The sequence below is a fragment of the Mus caroli genome, chromosome 3 (assembly GCF_900094665.2).
Source record: "Mus caroli chromosome 3, CAROLI_EIJ_v1.1, whole genome shotgun sequence".
NCBI classification, from domain to species: domain Eukaryota; kingdom Metazoa; phylum Chordata; class Mammalia; order Rodentia; family Muridae; genus Mus; species Mus caroli.
Window position 1 is genome coordinate 99940538 of NC_034572.1, and position 15157 is coordinate 99955694.

At 45.1% G+C, this 15157-nt stretch overlaps 2 protein-coding genes across 8 annotated transcripts in view; one reads left to right on the forward strand and one right to left on the reverse strand.

The window, feature by feature from the left end:
- Positions 1–11926, forward strand: part of LOC110291040 (adenosine receptor A3) — a 63636-nt gene extending 51710 nt beyond the window's left edge. For 3 of the 7 annotated variants that reach the window (XM_021157980.2, XM_021157981.2, XM_029475606.1), the window contains exons 2-7: positions 2174–2278; positions 4827–5168; positions 6802–6868; positions 8089–8189; positions 9774–9841; positions 11705–11926. In XM_021157980.2, coding sequence (XP_021013639.1) covers positions 2236–2278; positions 4827–5168; positions 6802–6868; positions 8089–8189; positions 9774–9841; positions 11705–11716 — 633 coding nt within the window. In that variant the 5' untranslated portion in view covers positions 2174–2235 and the 3' untranslated portion in view covers positions 11717–11926. Of the gene's footprint in view, positions 1–2170; positions 2279–4826; positions 5169–6801; positions 6869–8088; positions 8190–9773; positions 9842–11701 lie in introns of those variants that run through there. The other 4 variants (XM_021157982.2, XM_021157983.2, XM_029475607.1 and 1 more) reach the window with 3 other exon arrangements.
- A 1603-nt stretch (positions 11927–13529) lies between these two features.
- The window catches only part of C3H1orf162 (chromosome 3 C1orf162 homolog), a 6713-nt gene continuing 5085 nt past the window's right edge, over positions 13530–15157 (reverse strand). The window contains exons 4-6 of the mRNA XM_021159154.2: positions 14968–15062; positions 14685–14734; positions 13530–14415 (exon numbers count right to left, since the gene is read on the reverse strand). Coding sequence (XP_021014813.1) covers positions 14257–14415; positions 14685–14734; positions 14968–15062 — 304 coding nt within the window. The 3' untranslated portion in view covers positions 13530–14256. The remainder of the gene's footprint in view (positions 14416–14684; positions 14735–14967; positions 15063–15157) is intronic.

Sequence of the window (15157 nt, forward strand, 5' to 3'; positions counted from 1 at the left end):
TATATATATATATATATATATATATATATATATATAAAATCAAGCATGACCCTGGATCTGTGACCCAAACAGACTAGGAGGAGATAATAAGTGCTTACTACTGTCTATGTTACTCAGAAAATAATAATAATTGATTTTTTAAAAATGCAGTCCTTCCTTATCTCTGTTGATACTAGATACAAACCAGTCAGTGTTGTCCACATACTGTAATTCCAGCTCCTTGGTGATGGAATCTGGAGGCTCCCAGGTTCGGGACCATCCTTGATCTCGCATGAGATTGATTGCTGGGTCAAACATCTGAAAGCTTGACCCTACCAAAGTGACTCAGGTGTCGGGAGCCATTTGCTTGCTTCTGAGTGAAAACTCAGGCAGAGTCAAGGCAGGTCAGGGTTTCCTGGCAGATTTCCTCAATTACTGAGACTTGGAACTATAGGAGAGAGGTACACTTGAAGCTCAAGGCAAGGGGCTGAAAGTTCTATTGACCTTGGTGGAAGAAACAGGGAGGCCCCTTGGATAAGAAGCAATTGTTCCTGCTAGCTTGTATTTTGGCTTCCCACTGCACTGTGGGGTATAAAGAGGCTGTGCAAAATAAACTTGGGGGCTGCTTTGGTATTCACTAACAGCCCTCCCAAATCTATCTCTTGTCTCTGCATCTTTTTTCTACCTTTCCTATAATCATCCTCACTTCCCCCTCAGAGATTGTTGAAACTCGTGCCAGCGGGCTCTGACACTCAGACATGAGTGATAAGGTGATATTGGCAAGTGTTTCCTCTTCACATGAGGCTCAGCATTGCCTGCTTGAGTCCTCATAAAATGATGACCAACTTCTGCAAGGTAGCAGCACAAAAGACTGGGGTGGGAGTTTGCACTACCTTTGAAAGACACACATCACACTGCCAAATTTTGCTTATCATGCAGACTGGTCTTAGTTAGGGTTTTCATTGCTGTAAGGAGACACCATGACCAAGGCAACTCTTATAAAGGATAACCTTTTCCTCACCCCAGTTCCTTTTGGTCAGTGTTTTGACCATTGCAACAGAGAGGCTAGCTAGAACAGACTGTGATGAGACCATTAACATACCTAAAACAAACAGCTAAGAGTATCGACTATCCAAGCACTGTAATGAATTCATAGGTTATCATTTGCTAATATACCTCATTCAGCCTTATTTAATCTATAGAGTCTTCTTTCTAGTCTTGTTTTTGTCTGCACATTTTGTCAGGGGGCAGGGAGGAGAGAGAGAAATATATATATATATATTCAATGAGGAGTAGATAATATAATGTAGGTAAAATCCTATCACAATGTAAGCTGTATACGCTGAACTCCTGTGAATTAGAGGAAGGTGCCCCCTTTCTCAAGAAAGGCTGCTGTTGCACAATGCAGAAAAGCAATCTCTATCTGGCCCTTGGAGGAAAGTACCAGCTAGCTCTAGGGTGTAAGAAGGAGCATCCAGCTTAAACTTGAGAATTTAAGGCGGTTCGGGAATTTACATGGTCATAGCTAGTGGTCAGAACATATGCACCTATTCAGGAATCAGGAGAAGCTGCAGCTGCTACTGCATGGAAAGATCTACCCGGTGTGAAGTCCCAGCTTTATTCAGAAAGGCTTCTAGCATCTGGAAGCTCCAGCCCTGGATGCTGACAGCTTCAGTCATGGACTCTAGCTTGCAGACACCCATGCTTCTGACAGCCAGATACTCTGGCCACACTCCCCAGGGCTTCACTGCAGTTTGGAACTCAAGTTACTTAAGGATTTCTTTGCTGGGATGCCTTCCATCTAAATAGGAACTGGAGCTCTAAGGATGATGGGGGTGGGGAACAAGAGGCACAGCCTCTTTTAACACAAGGCGAAAGAGGAAGGGTACAGTTGCTCACATGAACATATGCCGATGGTGGTATGACTTCTGAGTGTCTATAAAGTGTATATGTCAAAGCAGGTTTAATCAAGGAGGGGGTTGGTTGGCTCTCTTGCTGCTTTGGGAGCTCAGATTTTCACAGTTGCTGCAAAGATAACATTTTCTTCATGAGTGATAGCCCTCTGATGAGTTCCCCTTGCAGCTGACACAACCCAGATGGCTCTGCAGAGCAACATTGCTCAGAATAACTGGTGGTTTCTTCCTTTACGTAGGGTGAAACCACTACAGTTCAATCATGTGTTTCCCTCAAGCAGATCCAGGGTTCCTGAGATCCTCGCTCTTATCATTCCAGCCAAAGGCTCACTTCCTTCTCAGCATGGAGCTCCTCCTCCTTCTCCTCTCCTTGGCTCTCTTTTCCGGTAAGATGTTGGTGAGGAACACTTCTGCCCTCTAAGCCACAACCTTCTGTGGCAGCTAGATCCTCCTCTCTACTTAGAGCCCCAGCTTGGTGTAGCAGTTTGGAGCATATCAACAGTTGGAAGGGAGAATAAGAAGTGAAACTATGTCATGTTAACAGGTCTTTTTAAGAGGTCCTAGGTTCTTTCTTATCTCTGATAAGGGAGCTGTGGGGAACTTGAAAACTTTCACTAAAATTAGGGCTTAGCAGGTTTGTTTTTTTTTTATCAGTATCCCCAATTCTCCCCCTCTCTCCTTTCTTCCCTCACGTGTTTGCCCAGATATAGACAGATATTCTTATCTCCTTTCTGCCTAAGCCTGACACCAAAGACAGTAGGCAGAAACTGAACTTGCCCCAAGCAGTTGTGCTCCCTTTAGACTTACTGCAGATCTCTGTGGGTCAGCATCCTTGCCTATGAACTGAGGATCACAAGATCTTCTCGACTGATTGTGATGAGAAGAAATTGACACTTAGGCTGTAAATTTGATTTGTAGGAATGTGTTACCTCCTGTAAGATACTGGAAGCAGCCTCTTGGTGGTGGTGGGGTAGGGTTCCCACAACATACACTTGGGAAGCTGAGAGTGATGGGTTCTGTTGTCTTCTCTCTTGTCTTTTATCAGATATTTCCCAAGCCATAGTGAAGCTGGACATTGCATGCATTACTTCCCCATTACAAAATATCCTGCTATGATAAAGATGACTACACTGAAGCTGGGCAGCGGTAGTGCATACCTTTAATCACAGAACTCAGGAGGCCAGCCTGGTCTAAAGAGCAAGTTCCAGGACAGCCAGGATTACATAGAGAGATCCTGTTTTGAAAACAAAAATAAGGCAGGCAGTGGTGGCACACGCCTTTAATCCCAGCACTTGGGAGGCAGAGGCAGTCGGATTTCTGAGTTTGAGGCCACCCTGGTCTACAGAGTGAGTTCCAGGACAGCCAGGGCTACACAGAGAAACCCTGTCTCGAAAAACCAAACCAAACCAAAAACAACAAAAAGAAAACAAAACAAAACCAACCAAATAACTAACCAACCAACCAAACAAACAAACAAAAAAGATACCTATACTAGTCTTGTATGGCAAGTTATCAGGTCCTAAACTCATGAATCCCTTTATTTTCAGTTTGCTGCAGCTAGAACAAGCCTCCTAACCTTTCACTTCCTTTTAGTGGCTGCCAAGATAAGGTAGGAAGCTAGGGGCAGAGCTAAGGAGTACAGCAAACCCCAAGCTCTTCAAAGATCCTTATGTCCACATTCCACACATTCTCAGGCTAGTAGGAAAGACTTTCCCAAGGGTTTCTGGGAGCTAAGCACGTGAATTAGGGCTATCTACATTCATGGAGGTCTGTCTTTTTCTTTTAGTCGTTTTCTCTGTAAACACCCACATAGAAACATCCAGAGATATGCTTGATTAATCTAGGCATCTCTAAATCCAATCAAACTGACATCAAGATTAACTATCACAAATATCTCCAAATAAAAGTTTCTTCATCGATGGCGTCATTCTGGAGACTGTTTCTGGCTTGCAGATGGCTGTCATCTTGTGACTTCACATGATTTTGCCTCACAAGAATTTAAATAAGGACACCAGCCATATTGGAATAAGAAGTATGCTAGTGGGGGCTGTAGAGATGGCTCAGCAGGTAGCTCACACTGTAACTTCAGTTCCAGGAGATGTCCTTTTCTGACATTTGGATGCTGGGCAGAGACATGGTGTACTTATATACATGCAGGAAAATAACACTTATAAACATAAAATATAACAAAATTTTTTAAAAAGTTTGAGAGCCACACCAAAGATATAATTGTTTCTTAAAGGCCTTGTTTCCAAGTGCAGTCAGAACACACTCTGTATAGCGATTAGAGTATCAACATATGAAGAATACACACAACTTAACCCATTATACTGACCATTTATAAATGAACAAAATCCAAATTTCAACTAACTTATTGTCTTAGTCAGAGTTTCTATTCCTGCACAAACATCATGACCAAGAAGCAAATTGGGGAGGAAAGGGTTTATTCAGCTTACACTTCCACACTGCTGCTCATCACTAAAGGAAGTCAGGACTGGAACTCAAGCAGGTCAGAAAGCAGGAGCTGATGCAGAGGCCATGGAGGGATGTTCTTTATTGGCTTGCTTCCCCTGGCTTGCTCAGCCTCCTCTCTTATAGAATCAAGACTACCAGCCCAGAGATGGGACCACCCACAAGGGGACCTCCCACCTTGATCACTAATTGAGAAAATGCAGCTGGATCTCATGGAGGCATTTCCCCAGCAAGCTCCTTTCTCTGTGATAACTCCAGCCTGTGTCAAGTTGACACACAAAACCAGTCAGTACACTTATCTTCTAGGGCCCAGGAGAGATTTGGTATGTTTTCAAGAATAATGAACACGTGTGTGTGTGTGTGTGTGTGTGTGTGTGTGTGTGTGTCTGTCTGTCTGTCTGTCTGTCTGTCTGTCTGTCTGTGTGTCTGTGTGTCTGTGTCTGTGTTTTTATTTGTTCACAGATGCCATGGTCATGGATGAAAAGGTGAAATCAGGTGTTGAGCTGGACACAGCTTCTGCAGTCTGTATCTATGATGCCCACTACAAGGACCACACCAAGTACTGGTGCCGTGGCTACTTCAGGGATTCGTGCAACATTATTGCCTTGACCCCTAACAGCACCAACCGTGTGGCCCTGAAGGATACAGGAAACCAACTCATTATCACTGTATCCTGCCTGGTCAAGGAGGACACAGGCTGGTACTGGTGTGGTATCCAGCGGGACTTGGCCAGAGATGTCATGGATTTTACACAGCTGATTGTGGCTGACAATAGAGAAGACCGGGCCAATGGCTTTTCATCTGGTAAAGAGACTGGCAAGGGATCTTTGAAGGGTAATGGGTGTTTGTTAAGGTAGTAAAGGATTCAGGTCTGGTGGTGTACACCTTTAATCCCAATACTTGGAAGGCTGTAGCAGGTGAATCTCTGGGTGTTCAAGGCCAGCATGGTCTACTTAAGTGAGTTCCAAGCCATCCAGAGCTATAATATGAAACCTTGTATCAAAACAAAACTAAAATAAAAACCACACAAAAACCAAACCAAACAAACAAAAAAACTCACTGAAGGAAGTGGCTACTAACTCAAGCTTCTATTGTATTATACCAATTCCACTAAGCACTATGGAGCTGGGGTTTGGGTATTATTTTGTAGGAAAGAAGAATGTATAAGTGCTAGGTATGCTTATAAGTTCCTTTTCCTCACAACATCTTGACTTAAACCTTGGAAGAGGCTAGATGATCTCAAAGACCCGAGATCTTTACACTAATGGTCAAGGCTTTGAGGCTGTCTTGAAAGCTCAGCCTTGTAGGTCTAGAACCTTAGAGATGGCTAGAAACTTAGAGTGAGTGAGGTTGCAAAAAGAGACTCAGGTTTCTTGTAACTGTGCAGCTTAAAGATTTTTAATAATTAATATGAATTAAATATTGGGGTCAAATTTGCCAGCACCCACTTTTACGAAGGTGAAATGTAGTTAACACTTAGAGGCTCCTGGGAGGGACTGGAACCAGAGGGCCAAGTCTTGGTAAGCCAAATAACTGTGACTTTTAGCTGGAGCTAACTCTTGGGATCTCCCAATGTTCATAGGTGCCTTACTTCTCTGGCATCTGTAAGCCCCCATCTCTCAGGCAGAGAGCTCTGGAAGACACCAGAGCTGTTCTCTCATTGTTCCTATTTTGAGAAGCAATGTGCTTTCCTATCACTGTCTTGAGCCCAGTGGCAGTAGGAAAACACACGGGAAGGACTGGCGAGAAGCTGCATAACCCACCCCACCTCTCCAGTTCCTGTGCTTCGAAGACTCTTATTCACATTTAATCTACCAGTAACTGATTCAGCAAGTGACCCACTGAGGGGGGTAACATCCACACTAGCTTTGTTTCCACTTCGTGGGTATCTGCTTTAAATAGCATTTCTTGAGGTTTAGGCTCAGGAAGAGAGGAATCTTATCAAAACCTGCTCCTTTAAAGAGACACAGAGGAGGCTATGTTGGTCTTCCCTATGAGTTGTTAGTAGCTATCAGGAGCTATGTCACTGGCTTATTCATTTCCTAAAGATCGGACTGTCTATTTGATACGTCAAACTTTTTTCTCTTGGGAATGAATCTAGCCTGGAACTCTAAGCACGAACTGCTTTTAGCCTGCACAAGGCCTGTGTGCAAATCTGGGAAAAGTTTCCCTGCCTCTGGGTGCAGAGGACTCAGTAGCAGGGTGTATAGCAAGTACACTGTGGGTTGGATTTCAGCCCCTATTTCTCACTCCAGCCTTGTCCCCTGTCCATGGCATGTTTATGCAACAGTTAATGCTGTCGCTGTTTTACACAAAAAAGCCAAGAATGCACTTATTCTCTGGAGAGCAAAAGGAAGACAAAAGGTGGGAATGCAGCTGGAAGCAAAGGAAAGGCCCTGGAATAGGCTTTGTTATCAACAATTTCTTTCTGATTCAGACCCTTCAGGCAACAGGACCCGGAGCTGTAGGGCTTCCAAAGCTGTCCAAAAGGCAGAGGGCTCCCGGTGAGTCGCAATCTGAGGAGATGATTGGGTTGGGGGCGTGGATGGGGTGAACCACAATATAATGTAGTGATCGGGTTACAACATTTTACTTTGTAGCTGTAGTGTTTCTCTGCCTAAATAATCTTCATTGTAATGGTTTGGTTTCTTTAAAAAGACTAGTTTGTTTGTTTGTGTGTTTGTTTGTTTGAAAGCAGCAGAAAATAGCCTCTAGTTAGTTTATGAATAGGGGACATCGTCCTAAGGAAAGAGAGAGCTGTCTGAAATGCAGAGACAGGGATGCAGGCACCAGGACCTCATCAGGACTTTATCTTCATCTCTAGCCCCATTTTCATCTGATGCTTGCCTGTGCATTTGCTTTCCTTATCTTTCCGTGTCGCTCTTCTCCAGCTCTATTCTGTTCTTTAAAAAGTTTGATTCATTTTTATTTTACGTGTATGATTTTTTGCATATGTGTGTGTGTGTGTTTGTGTGTGTGTGTGTGTGTGTGTGTGTGTGTGTACATACGTATGTACATTTCTGCTGGTGCCCGTGGAGCCAAGAAAAGGGAATTTGATCCTCTGGAACTGGAAGTAAAGATAGTTATGAGCTACCATGTGGGTGCTGAGAACTGAACCCGGTCCTCTGTAAGAGCAGCAAGTGCTCTTAACTTTCGAGACATGTCTCTCTCTGTTTTTGTTGTTGTTGTTGCTGCTGCTGCTGTTGTTGTTTTGTTTTTTTTTTTTTTTTGAGACAGGATCTGAAAAAGTTTCCTCCCGTTTTCCTATGTTGCTGACCGTTGACTTTAAACTTTTGATGACTCTGCTTCCTCCTCCTGAGAAATGGGATTACTGGTGTGTGTTACCACACCCAGCACACAAACACTCTACCAACTGAACTATTCCCCCAGCCTGTATTTCTTCTCTTTCTCTTTCCCTCTTCCTTTCCCACTTTCCTTCCTTTTTGCCATAGCAGGTGACACCCATGTATAGTTCCCCAATTTACTTCTCCCCTATTCATAGGAATGGCTGAAGACTGTGGTTTTTCACTTCTTGTCCTCATTTAACCTCTGGGGAAGGACTCACTGGCCCAGCTTGGTCAAATGCCCATCAGATCCAAAGAACAGGGTCACTCTTCCAGAATGTAGTTGTCAGGAGCTACCGGGGCTGGGCTGGGACTGGTGTGAGAAGAAAACCAAAAGGTCTCCTTCCAAGGGACCTGATATCTGATGTGGTTTCTTCTAGAATGTCCATTCTGATCATTTGTATACTGATTACCAGTTTGGGGATCATCTTTATAATGAGTCACTTGTCCAGAGGAAGGCGAAGCCAAAGAAATAGAGAAGGTAAGTAGTCTGGGGCTGGGGGCTGGGGGACATCTAGAGTTCTGTGGGGCAGTGGGTGTGTGTGTGGGGGAATAAAGGGAGTGGGAGAGAACCCGCATCCCACCAGAGTTCTGGTGCTCTGGGCGGGCAGACATAGAGGATTGCCTTTCGCTCTCCACGCAGCCCTGGGTGGGTGTCTGGCTGTATGAAGCCATGGACCCCAGGTCCTCGGGGAGTGGCCAGGGGACAGTCCAAGGTCTCTAGGCCTTACAGAGGCCAGAGATAACAATTTCTCAGTCTCGGATATCCCAGACGTCACTGGATACCGTGGAAGAGCTGAGAACAAAGTGGCGCAGCTCGGTCATCCCCGGACCGAAGAGCGGAGATGGGTGCTGGATGGTTCCCATGCAGGAGATTGTCTTTAGTCCCGTCCGGTCTGTGGTTGAAGTACAGGAAGGCCTTCTGGTAGGAGATTAGACATGACTCTTTAGGGGAAAGCCTATTCCATTGTTCAAGCGCGGCAGGCCTTGATGAACAGAGACAGTCTATACTTTTAGAGCTTTATTGTAGAAAGGCAGAGAGAAAGAGAGAAGGTAGAAAGAGGGAGACCAAGACGGGGTGTGGTGGCGCATGCCTTTAATCCCGGCACTTGGGAGGCAGAGACAGGCGGATTTCTGAGTTTGAGGCCAGCCTGGTCTACAAAGTGAGTTCCAGGACAGCCAGAGCTACACAGAGAAACCCTGTCTCAAAAAAACCAAAAAAAGGAAAGAGGGAGACCAGTCATGGCCACATGGAGAGAAGAGGGGAAGGGAGGGAGAGAAGGAGAGCTAGAGATAAGAGTAAGAAAAGTGAGAGCTTAAGAGAGAGAGGAGGGGCTAAGCAGCCCCATTTATAGTGGGCTGGGCTATCTTGCTGTTGCCAGGTAACTGTGGGGAGGAGCATACCTGGCTATAGTCAGGTAACTATAGGGGTGGAGTCTAGCCAGAATGCCAGGAACTTGGGACATTGTCTGTGTGACTCTATAGTCACAGGATTATGGAGTTGGGGGCTCTGTGGTGTCAGGCACCTGTCACTGAGAACGTGTCTCACAGTTCCGTCCCTTGCAGAGTTTTCTACTAGGTCTCCGGAGCAAGCCTCGCTCAAGCAAAACAGGCTGCCTTTCACGCCCCCACAGAGTTTCACATGAATGAATGTGACCCTCCTCTTAGTGCCTAGTCACATAGGTACCAAGGCAGCTAGCCAGCCCACAGGCTGAGGAGGATGTATTATGAGAGGTGGTGGAAGAATCAAGGTAGTCTTAAGTAGATTAGATGCGGACAGGCAGGGAAGAAGGAAGACAGAAATTAACTGTATGTAGGTTCCATATCTGTAGGGCTACCTGCCTCCTAGCACACAAGCTTTGGACAGTAGCCTGATATTCTTACTGCCTGTCTGACACATTGTATTTACCTGTAGGGATAAAGACAGGGCTTTGTCAAATGACGGAGCTACTATAACCACCACCAACCGAGCCAGAATGTGTGGCTTTTGCCAAGGGGTCTGTGTGGGACATGTGGGCCCAGGATCTCATTCCTTAGCTTTGTGTCTCTGTTTTCCCTTGGATAGTTACTGGCAAAAGCATCAGTAGAAACCCACAAGCAAGCCAAGGTCCGTCTATGGTCTCCATACCTTTGGTAAGTTCCATCCTTAATTCTCCAGTCCTGCATCCTCAGCCCCAGCAGAACCCTGTCTTTTGCTCTACCCTTTGCTAGAGAGAGGACTGTGGCTGTATGTCTTTGTCTGGGACACAGGCAGGTCCTACTGTCAGGAAAGTTCTCTAGGTCACCATGTGGTGAGTTCACCACTCTGCTAAGCTCTGGAGCATTTGCAGAACTGAAAGAATACCACGAGCACCTCTGTTTAGCCAAGGCAATGCTGTTTGCTTTTGTCTCTTCATGATCAGAACCCAGGCAAACACCTTGGACAATGAAAAGGCTATAGGTATAATTAAAAAAATGGAGTCTAGTCACTCTGGGTTTGGAAACATAGAAAAACATTTCAGAAAAAATAATGATGAAGATAAAACAAACAAACACCTTAAAACAGAAACCCACCACCATCACCAAATCCCAGTAGCATCCTAATGACGAAAGACCTATTAATGACACACACAACGGGCCAGTGCCTGGAGGAGCCGAGCTGTGAAAATAAGGCTACAAGGTCTCAGGCTGCTCCTGTGAGATCTAGGTCTCGTGCAGAAGTAGAGCAAGCTCTATGAGAAGGTAAGAGAAAGGCTCCCGCAGTGACCTTGCCTTTTTGCCATCTAGAAGCTTTGGGATCAGTGGAGGTGAGGGATATGCAGAAAGCAGTGGCCTTCAGGACATGTCTGGTTTTATCCCCTGTAGGATACAATTGTCATTTGTATTTCATTCAGAAACTTACCACTGATTCTTTAAGATATGACCCTGGGCAACATTTCTCTTTTCCAAGCTAGTTTTTCTCTCTACATTAAAAACTCTGTTCTTTTCCTCTTCTGAGTCTTCTATCCATCCATCCACTCATGACCCACCCACCCCACTCATGCACCCTTCATTTTGCAAACTAGGAACATGCTAGTTGCCGAGATTACAAAGACAAATAAAATAAATTAGCATCTGTCTTCATGGAGTGTATGATGTAAAAGAGGAAAACAGCTGAGTGGCTGTGGTACTCCCAGAAGCCCAGGCAGAAGCATCTCAAGTCTGAGGCCAGCTTGGACTACACAGTGAGTTCTAGGCTTGCTTAGACTACAGAGTGAGACTCTGTCTCACACATAAGCAAGAAGGTGTTGTGGTGGGGTGGAGGAGTACAAGCAACCAGAAATAAGCACACATGTAAGCTTGTCAACTAGAATAAGCGAAGGAGGCGTGATGCTATAAATGATGGGCCAATAGAATCCAGTGCTGTTCTCTTTAGCAAGGAACCAGCAACCTGTTTTAGCTATGGCCTGTTCCCTCATCCTTGGGCAAACTTAGGAGCCTGAACTAAAGTCCCTTCTAGTTTTGTTATTCTTGGCCCCTGAAGTCCAGATACATTTATACCATCAAAATTCAGTGAGAGGGAAGCAAGCCCTAGGTACCAAGCTTTCCTACGCTGCCTGAGAAGTCTCAAAGGGATGACATCACACTCCAGCCCTGAAAACAAACATTGGTGGTTTCAGGGCCAGTAAGATGGCTCAGTAGGTAGATGTGCCTGCCACCAATCTTGTTGACCTGAGTTTAATCCTCAGTACTCAGATGTCAGAGAGAACCTAGTTGTCCCCTGACTTCCACATGTGTGTCATGGTACCAAATGCCTTGGGTATTTTGCTGCTGGGAATCCCGGAACACCATTTGTCATCTAGAAGCTTTGGGAATGCTTATGTTTGTTTGAAAAAATTCCCGAGTATGGGAATGTAATCTTCAATTTAGAAGAGAAGAAACTAGGCTCAGAAAAGTGAAGCTTGTGGCTTTTTGCTGACAAACACTCAGACAAGAGCCTTCAACTCAGTTTTCCTTTTCTGTTTCCCAACAAAGTAGGCAAGGATTTGAAGTTCTTTCCACGTGTCCTGACTCAAGGGAATGGCTCGAACTGAACATGTGTGACTGAAGATTTCTTTCACTTAGCTCCTAAATAAAGTGATGTCATTACAGTAGAATATCTATGACGACTGGTCTGCGTCTCGGAGACTGACTCTGACCTTTTTAGGATTTCTAGTGGACTCTGTGACCTTGCATTGATCTTTTGTGGCACATGGCAGCAGCGAGACTCAGAAGAGCTTTGATAGAGCACGCCAAGCAAGGCTGCCATTGTATAATCTTTCATGCATTAGATTAGCTACAGTGAAGAAGAGGTTACAGAATCTGGGACAAAGGGAAATGACTTATTTATTTCATTTATCAGCCAATAACTATCTGAATACTGTTGAAAATTCCCCCTGCCCCAGGTATGACTGACATCTCCTAGGCTGACATTGATGGAAAAGTATTTATTGAAATGTTCCTAAAAAGCATAATATTCCAGTGCATTTCTTAATTGGTATCAAATATTTTATCCAAAAGTAGAAGATCGAAAGAGTCTGTGGTTCTCATATTGTCTTAGTGAAAAGACCCTGGACTCCAGAGAACATCCCTAATGGAGATAACGGTCACCAGAGGAAGTGGGTGCTGGTTTTGACCAATGAGTAATCAAGGGGTGACAGGTGACAAGTGTTTTCCAATCAGGAAGCACAAGGCAAGAATGAGGCATCCTCTGTGGGAGCAAGCAGAATTACCACTATTGCACGTGCTCCCCTGCAAGCTGGCCATCTCCCCATATGGCACCTCTCCTGTTTCGTCACTGCCTTTGCTGCCTTCCTAAGGCCCCTGCTACCCTGTGGGAGAAGTGCGCATCATGAGTGTGCTCGGACATGTAGAGGCTGGAGGATAATCTCTTGTCTTCAGGAGCTGTCCACTTTCTATGAGATGGGGGTTTCTCATTGGCCTGGAGCTTGCTGATTAAGCTAGGCTAGCTGAACAATGAGAGCCGGGGATCCTCCTGCCTCCACCTCTCCAGCACTATGATTGCAATCATGTATGTGCCATTGGGCCCCACATCTTCCCATGGGTCCTGGGGATCGAAGTCAGGTTCTTGTTCCTGCAAGGAGAGCCTTTCACTGATGGAGGCATTTCCTTAGTCCCAGAAGCACACAATTTGATATGCCTCAGCCTCCAGAATCCTCAAGTGCCCCCCATTCCCTGTCTGAACAGGGTTGGAGTCAGATTGGGTGTTGATCGGATTCAGTATGTGTCTTGTCAGAGTAGATCAGGGCTCTTGAAACGTCTTTGATGAGCATAGTTCAGGTTCTGCCCCGACTCCTTTCTATAGGGAGGGAACTCCAAACCCCTCAGCAGTCTGAGGGAAAGGGCAAGGGTCTAGATGTCATACTTGCATGCTTCCTTGTAGTCTTTCTTCTTCTTTGAGTCAGAAACACTCCCTGCCCCAAAAGCATTCTCCCTCTGCTCCTGACCAGTCTCAGTCTTGTCCAGTGGTCATGAATTGAATTTACACATAGTCAACTTACCAGGGAATATATTCTTAGAGAAAACTGGCTGTTTCCCAGCATCTAATAATCGCTAATAATTCTTCAGCGAGGGGTCAGACTGTAGGTCCATTTCATCTCTCCATGCCTGGGCTTGCACAGGTCTTAATGATGCCACAATAGCTATGGATTTGTGTGTGTGTGTGTGTGTGTATTAATTATTTGTGTATGTGTGTATGTGCATGCTTGTGTATTAGGTTGTGCACACACACACCACAGAGTAAAGTTGTCAGAGGACAACTTTCAGGAGTCAGTTTTCTCCTTCCACTGTGTGAGTCCCAGGACTAAACTCAGGTTGTCAGGTTTGGTAGCAAATGTCCTTATCTACTTCATCAGCGCTCAGGCTTATTTTATAAATGTTTTCTTCTTGCATAATACTTACATTTCAGAGTAAGCTTGCTTAATTAAAAAGAATCTTGCTGATTTTTTCATGGGGCAGTCTATATGATTGTCCATTTGTTTGAGGGAATAAAATGGACATGTTTAATCTCTACTTTTGGCTCTCAACCAAGTTGTCACACATATCTCTAATGCCATGCAAAGGAGATAGAAACCCACATTTTAGTAGTGTTTTATACCATACAGACTTTGTGTTGGCTTAGAATTCTGGTCTTGATTTCTGGAGAAGATGAAGGGACCAACCTTGGAGGAGGGTCTGCCATTATTTGAAAATTTTCAACTGTTCATTGGCTCCTCCCTGGTTATCATCAGTGTGTTTCTTTATCTTGAGCTCTATTCCCCCTTTGGAAAGGTTTAGGGGCGTCATCACTCAAGGGGCTGCCACCTTCAGTTGGAGTAAAAGCACCAGCCACCTTTCCTCTGGTGGTGAATGTCATTAACCACTGGTCCTTATGACTGCTGACAATTAAGTTAGATCAAGCCTAACCCACCCCAACTACAGCTTTACATAGAGTGTGATCCCAGGTTTGTGGAAAACGACAAAATCAAACATATGAATAAAACCAGAAAGCAACATGTCCAAGGAGCTGAGCTGAGGTCCTGCATTCTGCCTCATGGGAGAGGCAGATCTGGGTCTGTCACTTTAATCTGGGAATAGATAGTGGGCTCCAAGCCTGAGGAGTGGTTTCTAGTCAAGTCATTGCTGTTTTCTTCTGGGGGCTTGAAAGTCATGCTGGCATACGTGAGTGACTCCTTTGATATAGATGACAGCTTTTAGGGAGAAAGAAGAGAAACAAGTGAAGCAAAAGGTGTCTCTTTAAAAGTGACCCAGAAACTTTGAAAAGTGTGGACCCAAAGAGAGCAGAAAAACTCACAAAAGAACTACTTGCCCAGAGTCCAGAAAGTGTTGCCAATAGTCCCGTCCACAATGCAGGATAGAGAGGAGACAGAATAAACCAACTCCCCCTAAGTAATTTGGTGTACCACCTTCATCACACGCACTCTCCCTCTTGCACCCCTAAAACAACACATGGTCTTACTTTGGTGGGAGGCTCTGAGGGAGGGTCCTGGGTCTGAGCACTGGAGTAACCTGCAGCAAACAAGGAAGAAGAGAGTTGTCCTTTCACTATGGGGTCTGGATGAGTGGGGAGCCTCTCACTGTAGGTGAAGGTTAGTGGGTAGGGGTACTGGTGTGTGAAGAGCAGCAAGGAGGAGCAGGGAAGGGCCTCTGAGGTGGCTCTGCAAAGAGAGTGGGCCGAGCTCGCTCCCCCCTCTTCCCCAGCATTCACATCGCTCTTAGCGACAGTAGAAGAGACCACTCACATTTTCTGCAGCTCTTTACAACGAGGAAGATAAGGGCCACAATGAGCAGTGTCAGCAGAACCCCAGCAAAAAAGGCCAAGATGATGTGTTCCTTTCTGTTTTAGCGGAAACAAAAGGGAGTAGATGACCTGCTAGCAGACGGGCCCCTTGAAGCCTTTCCGGAAAGCCAGGCTTAACTTTTTTTTTTTTT